This window comes from Piliocolobus tephrosceles, chromosome 13 (assembly GCF_002776525.5).
Source record: "Piliocolobus tephrosceles isolate RC106 chromosome 13, ASM277652v3, whole genome shotgun sequence".
In the NCBI taxonomy this organism is placed as follows: Eukaryota; Metazoa; Chordata; class Mammalia; order Primates; family Cercopithecidae; genus Piliocolobus; species Piliocolobus tephrosceles.
Genome location: NC_045446.1, coordinates 101,819,317 through 101,844,102, shown reverse-complemented (window position 1 = coordinate 101,844,102; position 24,786 = coordinate 101,819,317). Strand labels below are relative to the sequence as shown.

General features: G+C 41.1%; 5 protein-coding genes across 14 annotated transcripts in view; 2 read left to right on the top strand and 3 right to left on the bottom strand.

Moving 5' to 3' along the window:
• The window catches only part of SDHD (succinate dehydrogenase complex subunit D), an 8,539-nt gene extending 7,958 nt beyond the window's left edge, over positions 1-581 (bottom strand). Inside the window, exon 1 of one of the 3 annotated variants that reach the window (XM_026451878.2) lies at positions 387-581. In XM_026451878.2, coding sequence (XP_026307663.1) covers positions 387-438 — 52 coding nt within the window. In that variant the 5' untranslated portion in view covers positions 439-581. The remainder of the gene's footprint in view (positions 1-386) is intronic. The other 2 variants (XM_023208235.3, XM_023208234.3) reach the window with 2 other exon arrangements.
• On the top strand, positions 553-2,517 carry TIMM8B (translocase of inner mitochondrial membrane 8 homolog B). Its single transcript, XM_023208236.2, has 2 exons — positions 553-707; positions 1,869-2,517. The coding sequence occupies exons 1-2, from the start codon at positions 624-626 to the stop codon at positions 2,034-2,036; spliced, it is 252 nt and encodes an 83-aa protein (XP_023064004.1). The 5' UTR covers positions 553-623; the 3' UTR covers positions 2,037-2,517.
• On the bottom strand, positions 2,182-13,244 carry NKAPD1 (NKAP domain containing 1). Of its 5 annotated transcripts, XM_023208231.2 has the most exons (7): positions 12,972-13,035; positions 12,414-12,422; positions 11,687-11,763; positions 8,992-9,092; positions 6,767-6,916; positions 5,286-5,339; positions 2,182-4,862 (listed from the first exon to the last, which is right to left on the bottom strand). In XM_023208231.2, the coding sequence occupies exons 3-7, from the start codon at positions 11,753-11,755 to the stop codon at positions 4,355-4,357; spliced, it is 882 nt and encodes a 293-aa protein (XP_023063999.1). In that variant the 5' UTR covers positions 11,756-11,763; positions 12,414-12,422; positions 12,972-13,035; the 3' UTR covers positions 2,182-4,354. The 5 variants fall into 5 exon arrangements, with proteins under 5 accessions (XP_023063999.1, XP_023063998.1, XP_023064000.1 ...); XM_023208230.2 differs by lacking the exon at positions 12,414-12,422 and having other exon boundaries at positions 12,972-13,244; XM_023208232.2 differs by lacking the exon at positions 12,414-12,422 and having other exon boundaries at positions 2,182-4,859; positions 12,972-13,244.
• PIH1D2 (PIH1 domain containing 2) lies at positions 13,159-23,185 on the top strand. Of its 2 annotated transcripts, none has more exons than XM_023208229.1 (6): positions 13,159-13,350; positions 14,182-14,389; positions 15,461-15,584; positions 15,940-16,185; positions 16,526-16,791; positions 22,974-23,185. In XM_023208229.1, exons 2-6 carry the CDS (start codon positions 14,213-14,215, stop codon positions 23,025-23,027), a joined length of 867 nt encoding a protein of 288 aa, XP_023063997.1. In that variant the 5' UTR covers positions 13,159-13,350; positions 14,182-14,212; the 3' UTR covers positions 23,028-23,185. The 2 variants fall into 2 exon arrangements, with proteins under 2 accessions (XP_023063997.1, XP_023063996.1); XM_023208228.1 differs by lacking the exon at positions 22,974-23,185 and adding an exon at positions 19,190-19,390.
• Positions 22,938-24,786, bottom strand: part of DLAT (dihydrolipoamide S-acetyltransferase) — a 40,067-nt gene continuing 38,218 nt past the window's right edge. For 2 of the 3 annotated variants that reach the window (XM_031936674.1, XM_031936675.1), the window contains exon 14: positions 22,938-24,786. In XM_031936674.1, coding sequence (XP_031792534.1) covers positions 24,657-24,786 — 130 coding nt within the window. In that variant the 3' untranslated portion in view covers positions 22,938-24,656. The other variant, XM_023208227.3, reaches the window with a different exon arrangement.

Below are 24,786 nucleotides of genomic sequence, written 5' to 3'. Positions count from 1 at the left end.
GATCCCCCCCTCCACTCCCACACCCAAACACACCAACTCCAGAAGAAACGGGCAAGCGCCTAACCCTCTTTTCCGATTCAGGGTGGGAGCCAGTGGGGAGCATTCTAGGGACAGTGAACGGGGAGAAAACAGAACTCCTATGTGGATTAGCCTCATCAGGACTGCAACTTCTAGAGCAAGCGCTCTTCCTGATTATTCCGTCAACTCAGCTCACAGCAAGTGAAATACACGTTTGGGTAAACATCTGGACCCCTAGACTACAGTAGTCATTGCTGTGATTTCGGGATTTTCTTCTCCTCAAGAGATCTCCCACCCGGCAGATGAGTCCTCACTTCCATCCCCTTCCCTGGCTGTGCTAAGCACCTCAGGGTGCGAAGACCCCTCACCTCGGCCTCCTTGGGCACCGCAAAGGGAACTCAGCCTCCAGACAACCGCCATCTCGTTCCTGAGGGCTCAAGGTCATCCACCAACCCGGAAGCACTTAGGCGACAATTCCCACCCACGACGACCAAAGAAAACAGGGAGGAGGAAAATGCTGGGAGAACCGGAAGTCGATAGGCGGGGCACCCCCGTCGCGCTTGCGCAAACACGGTTGTCGGAAAGTGGCGAGCCTGAGGCAAACAATGGCGGAGCTGGGTGAAGCCGATGAAGCTGAGTTGCAGCGCCTGGTGGCCGCCGAACAGCAGAAGGCGCAGTTTACTGCACAGGTGCGGGGGCAGGGAGGGTGAAGGGAAAGGAAGTTTCACCTTCCTTGCTGGTCCTGGGCACGCGCGCAGGTCTGTACACTGGCGGCTCACTGGTGCTCGATCCCGGCTGCATCCCATTCCCCTCACAAAAGACAAGTCATGGCTCTCCTGTCCCTGGTGACTGGTAGTCCTCAGGTGCCGGCTATGTAAGCGTAGCGTGGAGAAAAGAAAAGGTATAAAGCAGGGAAGATTGGGCGACGCAAGGGTACGGGAGCCTAGTTAGCCGGCAATATGACTGGGCTGGCATTCAAAAGATCTGGGTTCTCATCCTCCGTCTGCTCCTTGCAGGCCACGTGCCCGTAGAAAGATACTAATCCACTGTGGGTTTTGGTTTCGCCGTCACCCCACTGCCTCACTGAATTGTGAGGACCATATGTGACAATGTACTTGAAAACGACTAGAACATTATTGGAGGAAGGTGGACTCTGAAGTAGTCGCTGTAGACTATGGATTTAGAAGAAGGGTTCGGAGCCCTTCGGACATGATTCTAACCTGGCCTGACTTCTTGCTGGCTACATGACCTTGGACTACGTAATCACGCCTCTTAAATGGGAGGTGATGACAGCTATCCTTGAGAACCTTAGAGAGAACTGAGTTCTTAGTACCCAGCCTCACAAATAGTAAGCTCTTGGCGTTTTTTCCTTTTGGATGGGAGGAAGAGGGTGCTTGGAGGATGACCAGCAAGAACCCTGGCTAGAAATCTTTGGGCCCTGAACATTCAAATGAAAGTGCACATAATTTCTGTGCCTGTATGTGCATTTTTCTGGGGAGTGGATCCATAACCCCCAAAAGGTTAATGGAAGAATTACCTTGTCTAGGGGATAGGTTTGGAATGAGTGCAATAGTTTGGGGAAATTAATTGGTTCCCTAGTTTGTTCACACTGGTGCTAGCTACTTTGGGGAATATAAAAGGTTATTAGTCCTACCTAAGAATGTACAATCTGTAGGGATGAGGATCTGGATCAATATTGGTGACTAAATAGTAAATGAAGAAAGAGCCCGAAGTGACTCTGTGGTTGATTTAAAGAATGGTTTTGTCAGGTGTCAAAAAGTGAGAAGTTAATAAACAAGAGTTAGGCCTATCTGCAGACCCAAATGGTTACTATTTTTCTTTCCTTTTAGGTGCATCACTTCATGGAGTTATGTTGGGATAAATGTGTGGAGAAGCCAGGGAATCGCCTAGACTCTCGCACTGAAAATTGTCTCTCCAGCTGTGTAGACCGCTTCATTGACACCACTCTTGCCATCACCAGTCGGTTTGCCCAGATTGTACAGAAAGGAGGGCAGTAGGCCATCCCCCAGGAGAATGACAGAAGCAAAGGACTTGTTATTAAGCAGACTTAAGGGCCTGTGGGGGAAGGCTGTCAACCCATTGTCAAGATCAGCATCAGGCTGTTATCAAGTCTGTTGGTGCTAAAAAGTAAAAGATGAAATGTTCAAAGAGTGAAATTTATTTATTTGGAATTCAGAAATTCCAGGTTGTTATCACATCAGTTACTCAATAAGTGTGAATTCTCCAACTCTTCTTTTAATCCCATTTTAGAATTTAATATAGAGATCTCTGATTGGCAGGAACACTAGAAATAAATGTTCCATGGCCAGTAGTGCAAATGGGGGATTGTAGGTTTTTGCAAAACCACACTAAGCCATATTAAGGGGGTTGGAAGAACCATCAAAGCCTAAGGCATAGAAGAAAATTTGGGGTTAAGAAAGGTGAAGAACAAAAAACAGCTTTATTGCTTATACACGACCAAGAAAAGGTAAACATGGCAAAAAAAAAAAAAAAAAAAAAGGCAAGATGTATTCCTTGGGAAAGAGCAAGCCTGCTAGCTTGGCAGGAAGGGAAGGTCAGGACCCAAATAGAGCTAATTTCCTGGAGATGGCCTGTTATACCGGCCCATTTTCCTGAGTCTGTGCTTGAAACTAGTACTTTCAGGGCACAAAAACAATGCATGCTAAAAAATATATGGCCAAAGCTCCTTCCAACAAAGATTTAACTTGCTCCAGGAACAAAATAATTGCTTTAGGTTAAGAGGTAGTAATTAAGAGACTATTCCTCTCCCTTTAGGCCCCCACTAATCCCAAAAATAAAAATACACACCATGGAACATTGACAATTGAGTACCGAAGTATTAAAATTTCAAATAAATATCCCAAAAGGTAGCACCTGCTCATAGTTAAGGGATAGGGCACCTCTGTCCAACCATGTATTTCAAGACCAAGCACTTTATTAGAAATCTGTCCCGTAAAGAAAGAAGTTTAGCAGTTAGAACTAAAAATACCAACTCATGGAATGTCATAATTGTATCTACTGCTGGTGTCTTACACTGTCATGCTACTGTGAAGTAATTTTGGATTACATATCAGGAAAGTAAGGCCAGGAAGGTGAACTTACCTGCTCTGGGCCTCCTTATAACCAATGAGTGGCAGAAGCAAGACCAAAAGTCTGAGTTTTCAAGCTTTTTACTCAGCCCATTAAGTGACAACCAGGAAAAAATAACAATATGTCACTTGATCTTTCTTCCCATAGTGAAAAAATTCACTTGTGTTCTGCCAGCCTTCTTTCAGTGATATTTTGGTTTCTTAAGAATTGAACATACTAAGGATCACAGTATAGCGAGGGAAATAATGTGGTCTCTGCTTGGTGCTTTAATCCAAAGGCAGACTGGGAAGAAGTGGATATGTCCCTGAGAAGCCTGTTTCGTTTTGGAAAATAATTCAACTTAGTTTCAGGGAAAACCTAAACTTCATTAACAGATTTAGAAATAAACAAGACAACATTTAAATGGCAGTTGCTGCCCTGAATCCAGAGTACCATTAGACAACATGATTATTTCCTAATTCTTCCCCATTTGGTAGAGGGTTATCTATGACAACTGAAGAAATAATTTGAACACAAGTCCATTTAGGCAAATATACAGCAATGGAACTAGAAAACCATTTACTATCCAATTAACCACGTTTAGGCGTATACTAAGTATAGCTATCTGCCCCGTCCAGCAGGGAAATTTGTGAAAACTAGTCCCTTCTAGTAAGTTGTCTATGGATGTTATCATGAAGGGAAAAGGTTTGTTCTTCGGCCCATTTCCTGATTAAGTAAACCGGACCACACTTGTGGGGTCAAAATACAGGAGGATCAAAGCACCAAGGCTAAAGACAAGTCAGTTGTGACACCTGTTATATAAACAGAGAGCAATATAGTGTTGCCTTGTCATACCATCCTACATGACATTAGTTCCAATCTACCTCTTGATCCCAGCCCTTGACTTCCCCAAATTCAATATTCTGATTGGTATACCCAGGTCACTATTGGATCCAGCTTTCTGGGTCCTTTAATTTGCTGTATATGCACTCTACACTAAACGTAATTAATGCAAAAAAAAAATCTCTTCAAGAAACCTTCATAACAAAATACCAGATTCCCCTTTAACAAGAAAAGGGGATCAAGCTTAACGCCAAAATAGAAGACAAGAAGTCTGTCAGAAATAAGGATGGCACAAGACAGCTCTGACCTCAGGCCCCGTGCTGAACAAGAGTCACTGGCAAAACCACAAGAAGTAAGAACTGTAAATATCCACAGTCATGTGGAAAACAAAAGTGTTTCCCATTTAGTCATCCTCTGAGCTCTCAGCAGACCTTTCATCTGTAGCTACTTTCCAATTTGTGCGTTTGTTTGTCCTCCCCTGTATTTCACTGTTGGCTACAGGGGTATGGACTTTTTTCTCTCTCTTTTTCCTTTTGGTTTTCTTAGTGTCTCTTTCCTCACTTTCCTCAGAACTGCTGGATGCTGAATCATCTGAATGTGAAGTGTTACCTTCTGCCTCTAAGAATAAAGCAGGTTTTTTGAGAGACTTTTTCCTGGATTTTTTCTTGCGCTTATGTGGTTGTTTCCTTTTCCTTGTACCAGAAGCCCCCGTTTCTTCTGAGAACTCACTCGAGGAATCTGCTGTTATATCTGTGGCTTCCTTTTTACTTTTCTTCTGTTTTTTGTGTGACCTTTTTTTCTGCTTTTTTTTGTGGGATTTCTTTGACTTCTTGTGTTTGCGGGATTCATGGGTAGATGACTTTACCTGGGGAGATGTTTTTTTCCCGTTGGTAATATCTTGCTGATCACTACTAATAAAAAAAGTAAAAAATAGAAACTTTTATGTTAAAAAAAAGCATATTATTTTAATATTTTGCATTCTAGATAAAAAAATTGAGATTAACATCTGAATTTTAAATTAGCACTTTAACATATACTTTAACACTTTAATATTCTCATTGAGTTTTTGTTTCCTCTTCTTTAAAATGAAGGTAAAATTCTAAGCTGCCATACTGGGTTACTGTATGGAGTAGTATATATAAAAACCAAAATGCTTACAGACATGCCAAACATCAACCAGAGAAAGGCAAAACAGGGATCACCTCCTAAATCACCTATTGTTTCTCTAGCTACATTTTCAATGGCAAGTATATTCTTTGTAAAAGTTAGAAAATCAATTTATAATACAGATTTTGTACCATCTTAGTTTCTTTTGGTAAGCCCATTTTCCTTACCTGTCTGTTTCAAATTCTTCAGGGTATAACTCTTTATAACCACTGTGACCCCATCTGTAATATGACACACCACAAGTATTGTTAAAGCAATGCATACGTTTTTGGAAATTAAAATTAGAAAGACTTTGGAGTACATGCATACACAAACATAAACACAAAAGAGATATGGTAGAACCAAGCCCACATTACAGCTCAGTAACAGCTACATTTCCTGTATTGTGCACTATCATTTCAGACACACAAGATTCTTTGGTCCATTTGTAAGAGAACTTGCCATTGTTTTAAGAAACACTAACGAATCTTACATTCTGCTCTTTAGCTGTGAAGCACTTTTCCAAAAACACTTCATAATATCATGCTGTCTACATGGGGACAATTTTTTTTTTTTTTTTTTTTGAGATGGAGTCTCGCTCTGTTGCCCATGCTGGAGTGCAGTGGCACGATCTCAGATCACTGCAACCCCCGCCTCCGGGTTTCAAGTGTTTCTAAGACTGCCTCAGCCTCCCGAGTGGCTGGGACTACAGGCACATGCCATCATGCCCAGCTAATTTTTATATTTTTAGTAGAGATGGGGTTTCATTATGTTGCCCAGGCTGGTCTCGAACTCCTGACCTCATGATCCACCCGCTTCGGCCTCCCAAAGTGCTGGGATTACAAGCATGAGCCACCGCACCCAGCCTTATTATTATTTTTTTTTCTTTTTTTCTTGAGACAGAGTCTCACTCAGTTGCCAGGCTGGAGTGCAGTGGTGCAATCTCGGCTCAACTGCAACCTCCACCTCCTGGTTTCAAGCGATTCCCCTGCCTCAGCCTCACAAGTAGCTGGGACTACAGGCTCATGCCACCATGCACAGCTAATTTCTGTACTTTTAGTAGAGACGGTGTTTCACCATGGTGGCTAGGATGGTCTCAATCTCTTGACCTCGTGATCCACCTGCCTCGGCCTCCCAAGTACTGGGATTACAGGTGTGAGCCACTGCACCTGGCCTATTTTTTTTTTAAATAACAACTTTATTGAAGTATCATTCACATATCATGGAATTCAAAGTGTAGTGCCTCCAGCCCAGGGCAATCACTAATCTACCTTCTGTCTCTATGGAATTGCCTACCACATAAATGGAATCATACAGTTATGTGTGGACATAGTACATACATAGAATCATACAATATGTGGTCTTTTGTGACTTGGCTTCTTTCTTCTCACTTAGCATAATGTTTTCAAGGTTTATCCATGTTGTAACATATAGCTGTACTTCATTTCTTTTACTGCCAAATAATATTCCATTGTATGGATATATCACATTTTGTTTACCCATTCATAAACAGTTGACAGACATGGATTACTTGGCCATTATTTTTGGGGGCCATTATTAATAATGCTGGTATGAACATTTGTACACAAGTTTTTTGTGGGGACAATTAATTTTGATAAGTACACATTCTCAGGCCAAATATTAATGCTCACAGGAATTAATCACAAACCTGTCTGGCATGTTAGCTTCATAATCATATAACTTCTTGTTCCAGGATTTAGCCTTAAGAAAATCATCTTCCAGTGTCCCAGAAATTTCATTCTTTGGCCTCCAGTAGTCTCTCTGACTTTCTTCATCAAAACCATCACTGCGCATCCGGCTAAAAGAGAAAGCAGAAGAACTTTTAGATGTAAAAGCAATCTGTGAGTTTACTTTATGGAACATCATGCACAAAACTCATGGAACAAGCTGAGGGGGAAGGAAACAACATGATACTGTTTAAAAAAAAAAAAAAAAAAGGTAAAGACATCTGTTCCTCTCTATACATCTGTAAAGTCCAATGGAAGAAATCTGACCAGGCCTAGTGTGGTGGCTCATGCCTCTAACCCCAGCACTTTATCTGTTCCTCTCTGTACATTTGTAAAGTCCAGTGGAAAAAAATCTGACCAGGCCAGGCGCAGTGGCTCACGCCTGTAATCCCAGCACGTTGGGAGGCCAGGGCAAGTGGATCACTTGAGGTCAGGAGTTCAAGACCAGCCTGGCCGACATGGTGAAACCCTGTCTCTATTAAAAATACAAAAAAAGTAGTCAGGTGCAGTGGCGCACGCCTACAGTACCAGCTACTTAGGAGGCTGAGGCAGGAAAATTGCCTGAACCCGGGGAGGCAGAGGTTGCAGTGAGCCTAGATCACGCCATTGCACTCCAGCCTGGGCAACAGAGTGAGACTCTGTCTCAGGAAAAAAAAAAAAAAATCTGACCATTAGTACCCATCCTATTGCAAAGCATAGAGAGATGAAATCAACTCTGGACTGTCATGTGATAGTTCACTCGCTGATTCTCAACTAGGAAGGCATGCAAAGAGGGAAGCAGAACATAATCATAGCTAGGGACACTTCAAACTACCCTAGAGATTCTGAAATACACTTCCCTCTGTGCAAACCAGCAACTTATTATAGAGAGGTCCCAATAACAGTGGGAACAAGGTCTAACCCAATGGAATACTTGAGTAGGAAAAAAGTTGAGAACCATTGATCCAGCTTCTGTTTACCACTTCTACTAACTAGCCAGTAAGCTGCTAATCAGTTACCAAAAATTCGTAAGGGGCCAGGCCCAGTGGCTCACACCTGTAATCCCAGCACTTTGGAAGGCCTAGGCGGGTGGATGACTTTGAGCTCAGGAATTCGAGACCAGCCTGGCCAACATGGTGAAACCCTGTCTCTACTAAAAATACAAAAATTAGTCAGGCGTGGTGGCAGGCGCCTATAATCCCAGCTGATTGGGAGGCTGAGGCAGAAGAATTGCCTGAACCCAGGAGGCGGAGGTTGCAGTGAGCCAAGACCACACCATTGCACTCCAGCCTGGGTAACAAGAGCGAAACTCCGTCTCAAAAAAAAAAAAAAAATTGTAAGGGCCTCTTATGTACCAGGTATTGGTCTAGCAGGCAGGAATATAGCAGCAAATGAAAAAATCACAAGCCCTGCTCCTAAAGAGTTTAAGTATTTCTTATATATGTAGCTCTTACACTTACAAGCATATAAGGATGTTCCCAATTATTCAAGCATTCCCAGGCCTCTCCACAAGGAAAACACAACTAACCTTGCATAATCCTTCATATTTACACTCATGCTATAAGGTAATGTGAAAAGGCTGTTGATCTGGTGAAGAGGGTGAATACATAGGGTGAAGAAAAGTCTGAGGCCGGGCAAGTGGCTCACGCTTATAATCCGAACACGGGGAGGTTGTGGTGGGAGGACTGTGTGAGCCCAGGATTCTATACCAGCCCGGGGAACACAGCAAGACACTGCCTCTACAAAAAAAAAAAAAAAAAAAAAGCTAGGCATAGTGGCATGCACCTGCAGTCCCAGCTACAAAAAGAAAAGCCTGAAAGAATGAAAAATTAATAGAGAAGGGAATGACTGATCAGCTTAGTGACCACAAGATTCCAGTAGAAAATCTTAAGTTAAAAGGTATCAGGTAAGGTTAGAAGCCACAGAACCCTACACATTCATAATTGTTCAGGGAGAATTTTTTAACTCTCCATTGTAAATAAATACAAAGAGTGGGAGCATATGCATCATGGCCATTATCTGTATGCCTAGATTACGAAAGAGGAAAGGCTTAAGGACTCACAGAACTAAATTCATCTATCCTTAATATACCAAAGTATTTTTAAACAAAAGTTGATGATTCTGAAAAAGATGAGAATTATTTTAGTTCTCAGAGCTGCAACTTCACCTTGAACTGCTGGGTAGCATTTTCCTTTTGGTCCCCCGGTAAGCATCTTCCATCTGTTTTTCCAGTTCTCTTATTTTCCACATATCTGATTCCTCCTGAATCTAGAATTTTTAAAAAGGAAAGAAATAAAAATAAGTTACTATTTTTTACATTACAGAAAAGTAACTAACTGGCCGGGCGTGGTGGCTCACACCTGCAATCCTAGCACTTTGGGAGGCCGAAGCAGGCAGATCACGAGGTCAGGAGTTCGACAACAGCCTGACCAACATGGTGAAACCCCGTCTCTAATAAAAATACAAAAATTAGCCAGGCATGGTAGCATGCACCTGTAATCCCAGCTACTCAGGAGGCTGTGGCAGGAGAATCCCTGAACCTGGGAGGCGGAGGTTGCAGTGAGCCGAGACCACACCATTGCACTCCAGCCTGGGTAACAAGAGCAAAACTCCGTCTCACTGTGCCGCTGCACTCCAGCCTGGGCCACAGAGTGAGACTCGATTTCAAAAAAAAAAAAAAAGTAACTAACTGAAAATACAATCTGACTAATTATTGGGCTACAGACTGGGCTATGATCAGGAACCTGGAAAACAAATTGGTTTCTCTAGAAAGTGGCTGAACAGTCCAATCCAGTAAATCTCAAATATCTAGAATTATTCCCCAATAGAATTTTTAAACCCCTGCATAAACATCACCTTATCAATTTTGCAATTATGCTGCGATTAGCAAATGATAATGCCACATTTCCAAAATGCAATGTGATTTTAATTGTATCATCTCAATTGAACTTTAAGCAATCTCATGAGGAAAATAAAGCAGCTACCATTATTACATTTTACTGTAAAGGAACAAAAGCTCAGAGATTTTACCAAAGTCAAAACGCTAGTAAGGACAGGTCTTTAAACTCCCTAAGCTATAAATCTCTTCTCATAACATTACAATTTTTGTAAAAAATAAAATAAACAGTATGGCTGCTAGAGAATTTCTTGAAAAGCAGAATGCGATTACCCAAAGAACAAGAACACATTTTATTTCTAAGTCTTCCCACATAATTTCATTAGATCTGTGCTAGATTTATCTTTTTCTAGTTACCATTTTAAATCTAGGCTTACTATACAACTAGGGGCAGGTTAACATAATTGCACAGGCAGCTTGGGTAACAGTTTTACCCTCGCCCATAATTTTAAAAATCAGGTGATACGATAGTAATAACATGATCAAACCAAAAGTAGTAGTTTACTGAAGAAAACTAAACCAGGGGCCTTGGCCCTCTTTTCATTATATGTGCTCTCCTAGGTGACCTCATCTACTTTCATGACCTCTTATCATCAACCTATACACCAATAATCCCGAAACCTTTATGTTCAGCCCCAACTTTTCTCCTCTACTCCAAGTCTGAATTTTCAGCTGTTTGAACATCCTGTAAGCACCTCACCATCAACATGTTGAAAACCAAATTACCTTTCCTATCATAATTGTCCCCTTTTTTGTTCTTTATCCCAATTAACAGAATTATCATCACCCACCCAGTCACAAAGGTGGTTACACAGTTGACCTTGAACAACAGCGATCTCAACTGTGCAGGTCCACTTATCCTCAGATTTTCTTCCACCTCTGCCACCTGTGAGATAGCAAAACAAGCCCCCCTTCTTCCTCCTCAGCCTACTCAATGTGATTTTCTTAATAAAATGTTCTTTTCTCTAGCTACTTTACTATAAGAATACAGTATATAATACATGTAACATAAAAAATATGTGTTAATCCATTGTTTATGGTATTGCTATGGCTTTCAGTCAGTAGCAGGCTATTGGCACTTAAGTTTTGAGGGAGTAAAAAGTTATACATGGATTTTCAACTATTCGGGGGTTGATGCCCCTAACCCCTGCATTGTTCAAGGGTCAACTGAATTAGATTCCATTCTTATCATTATCATCTAATTAGCCAACAAGTTCTTTGGACTCTATCTCCTAAATTCCTCTTCTTCATCCCTGCTGTCACTAATTTCACGCGAACCCTCATCACCTCTCAGCTGTAATACTGCAATTGCCTCCTAATTAATCTCCCTACTGTTTCTCCCCATCTGATTCATTCCCCACCCATCTGACAAACCATCTTTCTAAAATATAACTATGATCATGTCACATCCTGTTTAAAAACATTTGATGGCTTCTTTACTGCCTAGAGGAAAAAGTCTCAGTTCCAAACATTACGATCCAACTCTAATGACCACTGAGTCCTTATCTTCTGCACCTATCCCCTGCATTCCCCGCTTTCTGGAAAATTTCTTGCCATGCCCCGAGTGATTAATGCTCTTTCTTGTTGCCATATTAATGCATGATGCTCTCTATCCAGAATGATCTTTCATACCTAGTAAGCTTATACTTATTCAAGAACCAGTTTAAATATCAGCAACTCAAATACCACTAATTCTGTAAAATCTTTTCTAATTCCCCAGGGTAGATTTTACTATTTCCTCCTTAGTGCTCCAAAGCACTTTGCAAATATCTCTGTCATACAGTACTTATCAAACTGTATTATAATTATCTATTGTATTCATCATTTTATTTCCTACTTTGTACAAAAGCTTTCAAAGACTAGATGACAAGAATATTCTTTGTATCTCCCAGTTGTGCCAAAATAATGCTTGGCACACTGCTTGCTTTCAGTAAGCACTGAGGAGTAACTAGGTTGTACCTCCCACCTTATTGTGAGCATCTGTGTGCCGGATGACATTCCTCAGGAGAACTTTCCCCAGTGGAATCCGGGACATTCTTCAATCTGAAATGAATCAACAAATAACGTTTAGTAATAATTTATTTTATTACTTTATCTTTTCTTAAATTTTATAAAGAAGCATGAGGTAAAGGAAAGATCACTGAACTAGATGTCAGAGATCCTAAATAATAGTTTTCCCTTTACCATTGAAAGAGGGAAATCCTAAACACACTAATGTGAGACAAAAGGAGATAATGTACATTAAAGTTATTTGACAATGCACAAGACTGCATAAAATTAAGTGCTTTCATGAGCATCATTTTATTTAATCCTCATAATAACTATTTTTTATATGAGGCAAATATCTCCATCCCTATTTTGTAGATGAAGTTTCCTTAAACCTGCCATGCCCCAAGCCACATAGTCCCAGGCAAATGATGTATATCAATGTCTAGATTAAAAATCAAACCTCCAATCCCAATATTAGTTTGCAGTGAAGCAAATACGTAGATTTGAGAGTATCAAGAACCACAGGTGTCAACAGTAACAGAAACTGATGACTCAAAACATCAAATGCAAAGATGTCCTAAACTTCTCCATTTGGGAGCATTTTATTTCCTACTCGGTACGAAAGCTTCCAAAAACTAGATGACAAGAATATTTTCGTGTGTAGCTAGCACGGGCTTTGTGCAACCACCCCAACGCTCACTCACCCCTTGATCCTGAGGAAATCAGGCATCTTGTTAGTGAGACGAAGAACCACTCCATTACAAGATCTCCTCCGACCCAGGAAGCCAAGGAGTCAGGGCTCAAAGGCAGCTCTGCAGCTTCACCCGAGTCCTTCGTGAAAACGCAGCCTTCCCACTGGTTAATCTGCCCTCACCTGTGGCCCAGGCCACTGCCGCCTTTCCCCCAGCCCAGATCGACAGGCAGATCTCTCTCCCGGACTGAGGCCGGAGACTGAGCCGGCGCGGAATTCGGACAGCCCGGTTGACCCGAGCATTCCCCCCTCACGCTCCTCTGGGACGAACCCCGGGGGTAAGTTTCACTCCCCAGAAAGGATGGGAACGCTTTGGATGACTATGGCCTTCGGTTGGGCCCCAGGAAGTAACTAGGGGGCCTGAAGCGGGGGTTGAGGTTTCCAAGTGGAAGACAGAGGAAATATCCCCATCTTTGTCACCGGGATCCCTGTCCCCCAGCGGCCTCGGAGCTCCCGGTAACCTTCCCTCCAAACGCCCTCCCCACACAAATACACACAAACACACCCATACCGTGCGCCGCCGCCTCGCGTGGCTGGGGGTAGGGGGGAAGAAGCGGTTTGGGAGAAAAAGGAGGAGACTTCCTTTTCAGGCCGGAAGTGGTGCTCCTGAGAAATCGTCCCACCAACACGCAGCCCAGAGACTCCCAGAAAGGAGGGTTTTCAGGACACTCCAGAGGTTGACGGGTGCAGAAGGGAGGCGGGCGCTTTCCTGGAACAGAAGTGGGTAGGGCCCAACTGAAAAGCAAGCCTGGCACCAGAAGGGGGACATTCCGGAACTAGATATGAGGAGACTTTTCTGCCTGAAACTCCCCGGACCCAATTAGATGTTGTACCCAGGCTGGTTACCCTGGTAACAGGCGTCGCGGTTTGTCAAGGAGCTGAGAGAAGAGGTGGGTTTGCCAGCCTATAGAATGACTACCCGTTAGAACTGAGAGAAGAGGTAGGTTTGCAGACCTATGGAATGATTACCCGTTAGTTAAGCTTCCCATTTAGCGTAATCCTTACACAGTAGTTGAAGAATCTAAACCTCCTTTTTTCCTCATTCTAAAGATGCTGTGGGACACCTCTCCAATGGGAGAAGAGGCTAAGGAGAGTTATCTGAAGACGTAGAGAAGTGTCCCAGCCTCTCTATTAGCTTCCTTAATCCTCGCAATAACCCTATGATATAGGTATTATCGTCTTCATTTTGAACAGAGTAAGAGGAATACACACACACACACACACACACACACACACACACACATTAATTGCTCAAGGTCATACAGCTAGTGAGAGATAGAACTAAGACCGGAATCTAGGCATTCTGGCTCGCAAGTCCATGCTTTGAATTACTAAACTATAATGAGGATTAAGGAAGTCTCATGTAGCCCTCACCCCATACACACCTCTGGCAATTTCAGAACTGGGAAGCCACCAGTCAGTGAGGTGTTGGAACAAGAAGATCAGGAAACCCAGATTTAAAATGATTACTCTGACTTGTCAGGGTCCAAGTAGAAGTAAAGTCTTATCTGAGAGGACAGTGTGAGAATTTAGGAAGAGGTACTAGATAATTAAAGAATAAGGAAAACATAAAGTGGTGCTGCTGATCCACAACCTTTTAGACACAAATGCTAAGTCCTAACTTCACCAAAACAATACCTGGCCCATTCCGCCTCCCCAAAGCAGAAATGAATCAACAATTACACAGACAGTTTTCTTCCCGAAGTCATGTCTTTCCACAGGCTTAAGAAAATTATTCACCACTCATCAGTCATGGAGACATCCTCAAAGGGTCTGCTCACCCAAGTTACTCAATTTTGGAACCTCCTAGATGATCTAGCTGAAAGTGACCCTGAGGGCTATGAGAAGTTTATTCAACAGCAGCTGAAAGAAGGGAAACAGCTCTGTGCTGCCCCAGAACCACAGCTTTGCCTACAGACCAGGATTCTGGTATGTCGAGTTGGAGCCAGGGATGGGGAGGTCTTCAATAAAAGGATCCCAGAGTAACCAGAGAATACTTTGCTTTTTTTTTTTTTTTTTTTTTTTTTTTTGAGACAGAGTTTTGCTCTGTCACCCAGGCTGGAGTGCAATGGTGTGGTCTTGGCTCACTGCAACCTCCGCCTCCTGGGTTCAAGTGATTCTCCTACCTTAGCCTCCCAAGTAGCTGGGATTACAGGTGTGCACTACCATGCCTGGCTAATTTTTGTGTTATTAATAAAGACAGGGTTTCACCATGTTGGCCAGGCTGGTCTTGAACTCCTGACCTCAGGTGATCCATCCGCCTCAGCCTCCCAAAGTGCTGGGATTATAGGCATGAGCCACCACGCCCAGCGGACCTTTTTTTTTTTTTTTTTTCTGAGATAGGGTTTTGCTGGCTCTGTCGCTCAAGCTGGAGTGCAGTGGCACAATCACAGCTCACAATCACAGTTCATTGCAGCCCAAGTGATCCTTCCACCTCAGCCTCCCAAGTAGCTGCGATCACAGGTGGGCACCACCACACCTGGCTAATTTTTAAATTACTTTTGTAGAGACAGGATCTCCCTATGTTTCCCAGGCTAGTCTCGAACTCCTAGGCCTCAAGCGACCCTCCTACCTCGGCCTCTCAAAGTACTAGGGTAACATATGTGAGCCACCACCCTGGTCTGGTTTCCTGATTAAAAGCCAGCAGCCTTGGGGAAATCAAGTAACAACAGTATAATCAAACACAATTTTAATACCTGGGCTGGAGTGCAATGGCACAATCTTGGCTCACTGCAACCTCCGCCTCCTGGGTTCAAGCAATTCTCCTGCCTCAGCCTCCCAAGTAGCTGGGATTACAGGTATCTGCCACTACACCTGGCTGATTTTTGTATTTTTAGTAGAAACGGGGTTTCACCATGTTGGCCAGGCTGGTCTCAAATTCCTGACCTCAGGTGATCCAGCCACCTCGGCCCCCACAAAGTGCTGGGCGTGAGCCACCATGCCTGACCTTAAATGGTTTTAAACTAGGTTTTGAGATGTGCAAAATTATTTGCTTTCCAGAAACCAAAAGAAAAAATACTTTTTATCAACCTGTGTCAGTGGACAAGGATCCCAGCTTCCCAGTCAGCCACTCATCCAGTACCTCTAACTGTTGGCAAACCAGAAGATACAACTGAGACATCAGGTACAAATAATTAAGGGAGAGAAAGCACATTGTACAACTTTTATTAGGAATGGACAAGATTTTACTTGGTTGAGAGCATTTCAAGTAAAATTCTTTATTTGGTGATAACAGAATTACAATTAGTGTACCTTTATGCAAATTTAATACTGTTTAACTTTTGTAATAAGATGAGCTGTTTTAATCCATGTAAAAGTGCCAGGAAATGTCATAATTACTGTAGCACTACTGTGATTACCTGTGAAAAATACAGGAATATTCTCTAGCTTTATCAGGAATATGGTTTAATATATTGCCTGATAGTATCATTAGTGCAACAATTTGTCTTCATTTCCTACCCTTTCATTTACACACACAGATGCTTACACGGTCATTGATGTTGCCTACAATCCTGATGTTCTTCAGGCAGCAGAAAAGAACCAAGTGAAAAAAAATCAGTTAATTCAGATGGCCATGAAATGCATTGAGGAGCAATTCCAGTTCACCCTCTCACACTCTTACCATATTACCAAATTTAGAATAAAAGGAAGCATTCAAAGAATGAAACAAAATCTGATGGGAATCCAAACTGATTCCATAGATTTAAGAGAAAAAATGAGAAGGGGTAAGTTGATGATTGTAAATGGAAAATTAAACTGCTTTAAGATTTTTTTTGCATCCTGTATACATTTTGAAAACTAGAAATCTCTATTTTAAAAGGTGAGAAACTTAAGATAGAAAAATTTATATATTAGATATTAGAAATATCATATCCTTGATTTTTAAATCCTGAAAAATTTGCCATCAAATTATTTGGTTTAAGATTCTTTTGGCTTAAGATTCCCAAACGAATTTAGCTGCAGCTTTATCTACCATCTCTACTAACACCACATATATTACAGCTCATAGTATTTTATGTTGTGGATTTATCTTTTTATCTCCCCTCCACCCTTTTTTTCATAAAGAACTAACTCTTGGACAGATACGAAGCAGTACTATGAGCAATCCCGATCATTTTCCTCAGCTGTTACTCCCAAAAGACCAAGTTTCAGGCAAAGCAGTGTGTCTGATAGAAGAGATTTCCAGTACTGAAATCCAGGTGGAGATAAAGATACCAGCCTATGAACTAAAAATTGTGCATGATCACAATGAGAAACCTCTGAAAACTGAGTTGAAAGTTGAATTACCTGGTATTAATTCTGTCTCTCTCTGTGACCTTAGTGTTTCTGAGGTAAGTTGAATAGATAATACTGTAAATTTGTATCGGCCAGCATTCACTATATTATGCCATAGTAACAAACTACATAATTTTAGGGGCTTACAATGATTTGCTCAGATTACCCGGTGAAGGAGCAATTCACATCTCGGCAAAGGGAAAATAGAAATGATCAAACCATGCAATGGATGGTAATACTTCTATTCAGACGTGACACTTCATGATATCACTTCTACTCACGCTCCATTGGCCAAAATAAGTCACAAGGCCAATTCTACATCAGTAGGACTGAGAAGTGTATTCTCAAAGACAGTCACAGGAAGTCATATGGCAGGGATGTGCTATCCTCTTACAGAAGAGCAAATAGAGTCAGTCCTACAATCTACCACAGACTACACTCTCGGTCGCAAATATTTGCTTCTTTCTGTAAGGAAAACACCTCCAATCCCAGTATCAGACTCCAAAGGACAGAATTTTGCATTCTCTTCTTCTTGAGCCATGGACTAAGACATGTAAAGAAAAGTTATGTGCTCCCTCAGTCCCATCCATCATGAAATGTGGAATGGGGAGAAGATAACCCTAATTAACCATCTCAATTCAGAAATGGGAAAAATAAGACACACTGCAGTTACTGGTGCACAGCAATTCTGAAATCCTAGTAGGCAGGCATTGTGAGGGCTCCTTTTCTGGAGGTAGAGGATGTTCTTAAGGTTCCTTGAGAAAGTTCTGTAATTACCTAGCTCCCCAGTTCCATTGTTTTCCACCTTTCTTCAGTCTTCAGGAGGATGTTTTCTTTTCTTTTTCCCCCTTTCCCACTATCCACCTTGGCCACATCTGAAGAGTATTGGAGAATGTGCCATTCTCAGATGCTAAGTAGCCTTTTCAGCCTGGTTTCTGCTCCTGGTATCTTGGGGCTCAAAGGATTGTTTTAAATTTTGAAGTCAGTTTCTTTTAGTCCAGGCTGGTAGCATTTGGATTCCAGTCAGTGATACCCATCATTCCTTTTTAGACATTGCCCGTATTTCCAAGACTTACCTGTCTCTTTAGACTTAATTGCTGTTATTTTAGCCAAATATAAGGATTTACTGAAGTTCACCTTAATACATTCAGAGGTTTTGGCCAGGCATGGTGACTCATGCCTGTAATCCTAGCACTTTGGGAGGCCGAGGGGGGCAGATTGCCTGAGCTCAGGGGTTCGAGACCAGCCTGGGCAACATGGTGAAACCCTGTCTCTACTAAAATACAAAAAAACATTAGCCGGGCGTGGTGGCGGGCGCCTGTAGTCCCAGCTATTTGGGAGGCTGAGGCAGGAGAATTGCTTGAACCCGGGAGGCAGAAGTTGCAGTGAGCCGAGATCAAGCCACTGCACTCCAGCCTGGGCAACAGAGCGAGACTCCGTCTCCAAAAAAAAATAAAATAAAATAAATCAGAGGTTTTAACAAAGCATAAAGGTTTAATCTTTGCCTCTATATTGCCTTAATCAGCCTTGGTTGATAGAAATAATTTCTCAATTTTATTCCTTACTGGCTGAAAATAAAAATTAGTTCTACTTTTCAGTCATTGATTCTTAGAATTTTGGGGTTCTATAAAATCCCTTTTAATGTTTTTTTTTTTTTTTTTTTTTTTTTTTGAGACAGAGTCTCTATTGCCCAGGCTGGAGTGTAGTGGCACCATCTCAGCTTACTGTTGGGCAACCTCTGCCTCCCAGGTTAAAGTGATTCTCCTGCCTCAGCCTCCCGAGTAGCTGGGATTACAGGCACGTGCCACTAAGCCTGGCTAATTTTTGTATTTTTAGTAGAGACAGGGTTTTGCAATTTTGCCCAGGTTGGTCTCGAACTCCTGGCCTCAAGTGATCCACCCGCCCTTGGCCTCCCAAAGTGCTGGGATTACAGGTGTGAGCCACTGCACTTTAAGCCACCCTTTTAATTCGACTTGCAACATAGTCCATTCTAAGCTCATCTTTCTTGTAATATCCTGTTAAATGTAGTGAACAGAACCAACACATTACCAACCATCTATTTTCCCACTTCTTCACCTAAAGCCACATATCAACTAGGCACAGAGTATTTGTCATCCAAATTACTGTGATAGTTTCACTAAAGCCTTCATCATTATGAAACATGGATCACTACCTTTCCAGGCTCCAGTAAGTTTCCTTGCTGTTTGCTGGTCAGCCCACATAATTTCGGATGGCAACACTCTACTATGGTCCTGTATCAGTTAACATGTGATGTAGTGAGCAGCAGTAACCACCTTAAAATCTAAGGGATTTACAACAGTAATTTTTTGCTCATTCCAAGTCACATGGCAACAAATGGGATCTTCTTATGGGAAAGGAGTGAATAACTGGGAACAATAAGTTAGTATCGCAAATTTTAAGCAGGAAATAAATCTCTTGGTTTATTATTCTTAGGATGATTTATTGATTGAAGTATCTGAGAAGTACAGATTACATCTGAATCTTCCAAAACCTATTGATACTGAAATGACTACAGCAAAATTTATCAAAGAAAACTCCACGCTAATCATCACAATGCCTTTGGTGTAAAAGAAGAGCATCATGTTTTGGTTTTCAGTGCTAAAGTCATGTGAATTAAAGGACCTTCGTTATGGCTAAAGCAGTAGTAGTTTATCTTAAACACTAATTCCATTATTTTCTAAGTTCATTTTGACTGAGATTTTCTCTTCAGTTGTTATGATTATATATAATTTTTTTGAGACGGCATTTCGCTCTCGTTGCCCAGGCTGGAGTGCAATGGCACAATCTCAGCTCACTGCAACCTCCACCTCCCGAGCTCAAGCAATTCTCCTGCCTCAGCCTCCCGAGTAGCTGGGATTACAGGCACGCACCACCACACCCGGCTATTTTTTTGTATTTTTAGTAGAGATAGGGTTTCACCCTGTTCACTAGGTTGGTATCCAACTCCTGACCTCAGGTGATCCACCTGCCTCGGCCTCCCCAAGAAGTGCTGGGATTACAGGCATGAGACACCACGCCTGACTATGTCTTATATTTTTAAACTCACTTCTTCTTAAATAAACATCAACCAGAAACTATTGCCATGACACACTTGTTTTAAAAATATCTTAAGTAACTTATCATTTGGGAAAATTCTAATTGTTTCCAAGTAACAAGTGAGAACTCTTGGTTTACTGCTTGAAAAAGTCTCTAGTAAATTTTTATATCAGGAAAAAATTCCAGACTGTGCAAGAAGTTTTTTATTACCAGGGTGGGTTGTATCAGTGAGTCTCCTCCAATAATAAAAATACAGGGCCAAATATAATATTCAAGCCTATTTAACCTCTGTACTTAATTGAGACTGAGTCTCGCTGTGTTGCCCAGGCTGGAGTGCAGTGGCACAATCTTGACTCACTGCAACCTTCACCTCCCAGGTTCAAGTGATCCTCCTATCTCAGCCTCCTTAGTAGCTGGGACCACAGGCATGTGCCACCATGCCTGGCTAGTTTTTGCATTTTTAGTAGAGAAAGGGTTTCACCATGTCGGCCAGGCTGGTCTCCAACTCCTGACGTCAAGTGATCCATCTGCCTCAGCCTCGCAAAGTGCTGGCATTACAGACGTGAGCTACCGCACCCAGTCCCTAACCTCTGTATTTCAGTTAAACAACTCTGCCAGGAGACCCAGCTACCCAGCCAGACATTTTAGTATCAGATATAGACTTGTCGATAGATTGGATACAATGACATAGTAACAGCAAACAAAATATATCTTTTTTTCCTTTTTGAGATGGAGTCTTGTTGTTGCCCAGGCTGGAATGCAGTGGTACAATCTCTGCTCACTGAAACCTCCACCTCCTGGGTTCAAGCGATTCTCCTGCCTCAGCCTCCAGAGTAGCTGGGATTACAGGCGTCCACCACCTCCCCTAGCTAATTTTTGTATACTTAGTAGAGACGGGGTTTCTCCATGTTGGCCAGGCTGGTTTTGAACTCCTGACCTCAGGTGATCCACCGTCCCTGGCCTCCCAAAGTGCTGAGATTACAGGCGTGAGCCACCGTGCCCGGCATGCAAAATATATCTTGTATTTGAACAAAAAAAGTAGTTGACATTGCAACAAGTGCTTTTCTCCTAAAGAAATGATCAGAATTACAAAAGTGATGTACTTTCAACTATCATTCATCTCTTCTAAGCTCTGAAATACAAAGGTACCAACTATCCAATTTATATACCAAGTAAGCTATATACAGACTTTACACATCCCTTAATTATCTTTTCTAGATACAAGTTTCCTTTAATTATCCTTGTAATAAAGTTTCTAGTTCAATATACAGGCCAAAGTTCTTACTAATTTTAAAACTTTTTAACTATAGAAACTAATGTTGTATAACAGAAATAACTGATACATGACATTTAACAGCAAATATAAATTTTTTTTTTTTTGACAGAGTCTCGCTCTGTCACCCAGGCTGGAGTGCAGTGGCACGATCTTGGCTCACTGCAACCTCTGCCCCCTACCCTGCCCCACCCCAGGTTTCAAGTGATTCTCCTGCCTCAACCTCCCCAGTAGCTGGGATTACAGGTGCCTGCCACCATGCCCGGCTAAATTTTTGTATTTTTAGTAGAGACTGGGTCTCACCATGTTGGCCAGGCTGGTCTCAAACTCCTGACCTCAAGTGATCTGCCCACCTCGGCCTCCGAAAGTGCTGGGATTACAGGCGTGAGCCACTGGGTCTGGCCTAAAAGCAAATACAATTTTCTTAAGCCTGGTCTGGATTTTTGGGTTTTTTTTTCACCTTGCCTCAAATCTCCTTCTTGAAGGCCTGGCCTGGATTTAAATTCTACTAGCAACAGGATAATTTATCTCCTGAAAAATTTCTGGAACTGTATCATGTCCTAAAATTAACAAACCTATTCTCAACCCTCAAACAAGTCTCACCTTATCTTTCCTCCTACAGAATCACTACCAAAATGTATTTCCTAAAAATTCCTAACCACATAGAAGTGAATCTCTACCCTTGCACTCAGTACTTAGAAGCTACTTACATCAGTATCTGTGTTTGTATACTCATTAAAATGCACATCAAGACCTAATATACTTAAAGTGGTAAAATTCACATTCTAGTTATTTTCCAAAATATTCTCACTCATTTTATATTAATAAAAACAGCTCTACCTTCCCCTCCCTACAAAAAACAAAACGGCCCAGGAAGGGCATTAACTAATAATGAACTATGGATTGGTTTAAATAGGAATCTTACTAAGATTTCTTTTTCTCAAAATACAAAATTTGGAGGCTGGGCACGGTGGCTCACACCTGTAATCTCAACACTTTGGGAGGCCGAGGTGGGCGGATCACAAGGTCAGGAGATAGAGACCATCCTGGCTAACATGGTGAAACCCCGTCTCTACTAAAAATACAAAAAATTAGCTGGGCGTGGTGGCACATGCCTGTAATATCAGCTACTCGGGAGGCTGAGGCAGAAGAACTGCTTGAACCCAGGAGGCAGAGGTTGCAGTGCACTGATACCACACCACTGGACTCCAGCCTGGGTGACAGAGCGAAACTCCATCTCAAAAAAAAAAAAAAAAAAAAAAAAAAAAAATTGGAGACCAGATTTTTCTACAGACTTCGTTTTAGATCATTTATCAGTAGTGATGATGATTTCCCCCATGTATTCCAGGACTTGTGCATTACACATGATGAACATTCCTCCTATCTCTCTAATGTACTTATTTACTCCTTTCTAGATCATGCCTTGGGATACCCTAACGAACTTCACAATCACAACTTTCAGAATTGGGAATAAATCACCTAACACAACCAGACCACATTTTCCATCTTGGTAATAAGTTTCACACCCCAACATGGGGTGCTTCAGGAACTCTTTTGAGCTTAAAGTGTTAGATTATATTCTCCTAAATGCAGTCCATATTTTACCAATTACATAAACTCAAAATTTATCTGTATTGCGAGCTTATACATACATGGCTGTCCCTAGATCTAAATAATTTAAATGTGAAAATAATTACCAACAGATCAAAAATTAAACCAGACATATTGAAGATTTATACTTTAATTTTTAAATAATCACATATGAACCAAAAACACTCTTTCTTTCTTATTAAAACTTTTTTCTTTCAGTTCTGGTAAGAGACTGAATTCAGATTTAGATTATAACTCAGATTAATTTTTAACTCAACAATGTTTATTAGAAGGCAACTAATTTTTTTTTTCCCCAAGGGAACAACAGAACCACAAACATTAGCAAAAGATGAATTATCTTTGAAGTTTTGAATGTTTGAACCAGACTTGGGTCATATTGATGATGGTCCCTTGTGATAAGCTTGTTTCTTTTGGATAATTTTCAACCTAAAATTACTAATTACTGAAAAATCAGATTAATGTATTGTTTTCATAATAATACAGCAAGGTAAAAGGCTGTGTGGAATATATGGAGTGTCACTTGTGCACCAGGTAATAATGAATATTTAGAAACAGATTCAACACTGAAACACTTAAAGCAAATTTCAGGGGCTAACTCCACATATTACCTATACAAGAAGCACTGGTCAAATTCATTTTAAGTAGTCATAAATAATTTCAAATATTTATTAAAACACATAAATATTAACAGAAAGTCTGGAATTATGATAATGTTCCCAATTCATTTTTATAATCCAGAATATCGCCTCCCTCCTTCCCTCCAAAAGAAAGGCAAAATCTAACAAAATGGAAAAAAGTACTTAGGCTAATAAGGTAGCAACCTAGTTAGTTTTTTCTCTCCAACAGTATTTTAGGGCTTTCTTATTTTACATGGGACGATGCTGGAGTAGAGGAACACAGAACACTCTTTTACATACATTTAACTTTTTTACTTTATCCAAGTAGAAATTACCATTTTGTTTTTGGCATTTTTAAGCACTCCAAAATGTTTACCAATGTACCCCTCCTCTTCTTTTCAGACAGGATTTGGGATAAATGAACTTTGGCACACATCTAACTCTAGTAACCATATTTTACATATGTACACTTATTCCATATCTATTCCTCAAGTTATCTGATAGCATTTTCCACAGTGGAGTAATAAATTCTGTTCATTAGGTTCATTTACAATGAACTACCAGTTAATCTTGGAAAATTTTAGTTTCACAGCTTTTGTTAAATTCTATTAAGAATGTTTCTCTTTTGGAGGTTAACTGTTGAATTCTGTACTCAAAATTACACATTTGTTTAAATAAATATCCGCACAAATTCTCATTTATATCAAGTAACTGGTTTATATTTAGATTATCTCAAGAGGAGGGGAAACAACCATGTATAGGGATTCATAGAAAAATAAACAATCAGCTGAAAAGGTCTAAGAAAATGTTGACTTTGAAAATTTCACTTATTTTCCTTGAAGTTTTCTACCCTTCCCATCGATGGTAAACCAATATCATGTAATGGAAAATTTCAAACCAGGGTTAAATTCTAAAGTAAAGCTTCAATTCAAGCCCTTCCCCCATGAGAATTAATTTTCCTGATTTCTCCTTCTCTCAACATCTAAGGAGAACATTTTAGGCGATTAAATTTCAGAACTTCAAGGTTCCATCCGGGTTACCTTTATGTCCTTTTCTTTAGGTTCTACCTATTCTACATTTCCTAGTGGAAGTACTTATCACCAGAGGGCTAGGCAAGGCCACATGTCCCTTCATTAGGAGTACAGAGCTAAAAATCTGGTGTCGGATTATTAAATGTGCACAATATTTGGGTGTAATCGGCATTTTAAAAATTCAGTAATGCCCATTATAAATAGCTTATCTGGACACACTCAATAATAAAAATAACTGGTTAAAATAAAAAGAACCACCTGTTTAATAACATAAATATCTTGATAAGAATGAATCACTGTGACCTGGAAGAGTTTAGAAATTCTTGAGTTAGTTACAACAACATGGTGACAGGTTTTTCAAGGTACTTTCTAAACTCAGCAAGCCACTGGGCTCCAACTGCTCCATCCACCACCCGGTGATCACAACTGAGTGTAACAGACATCATGCTAGCCACATCAAAC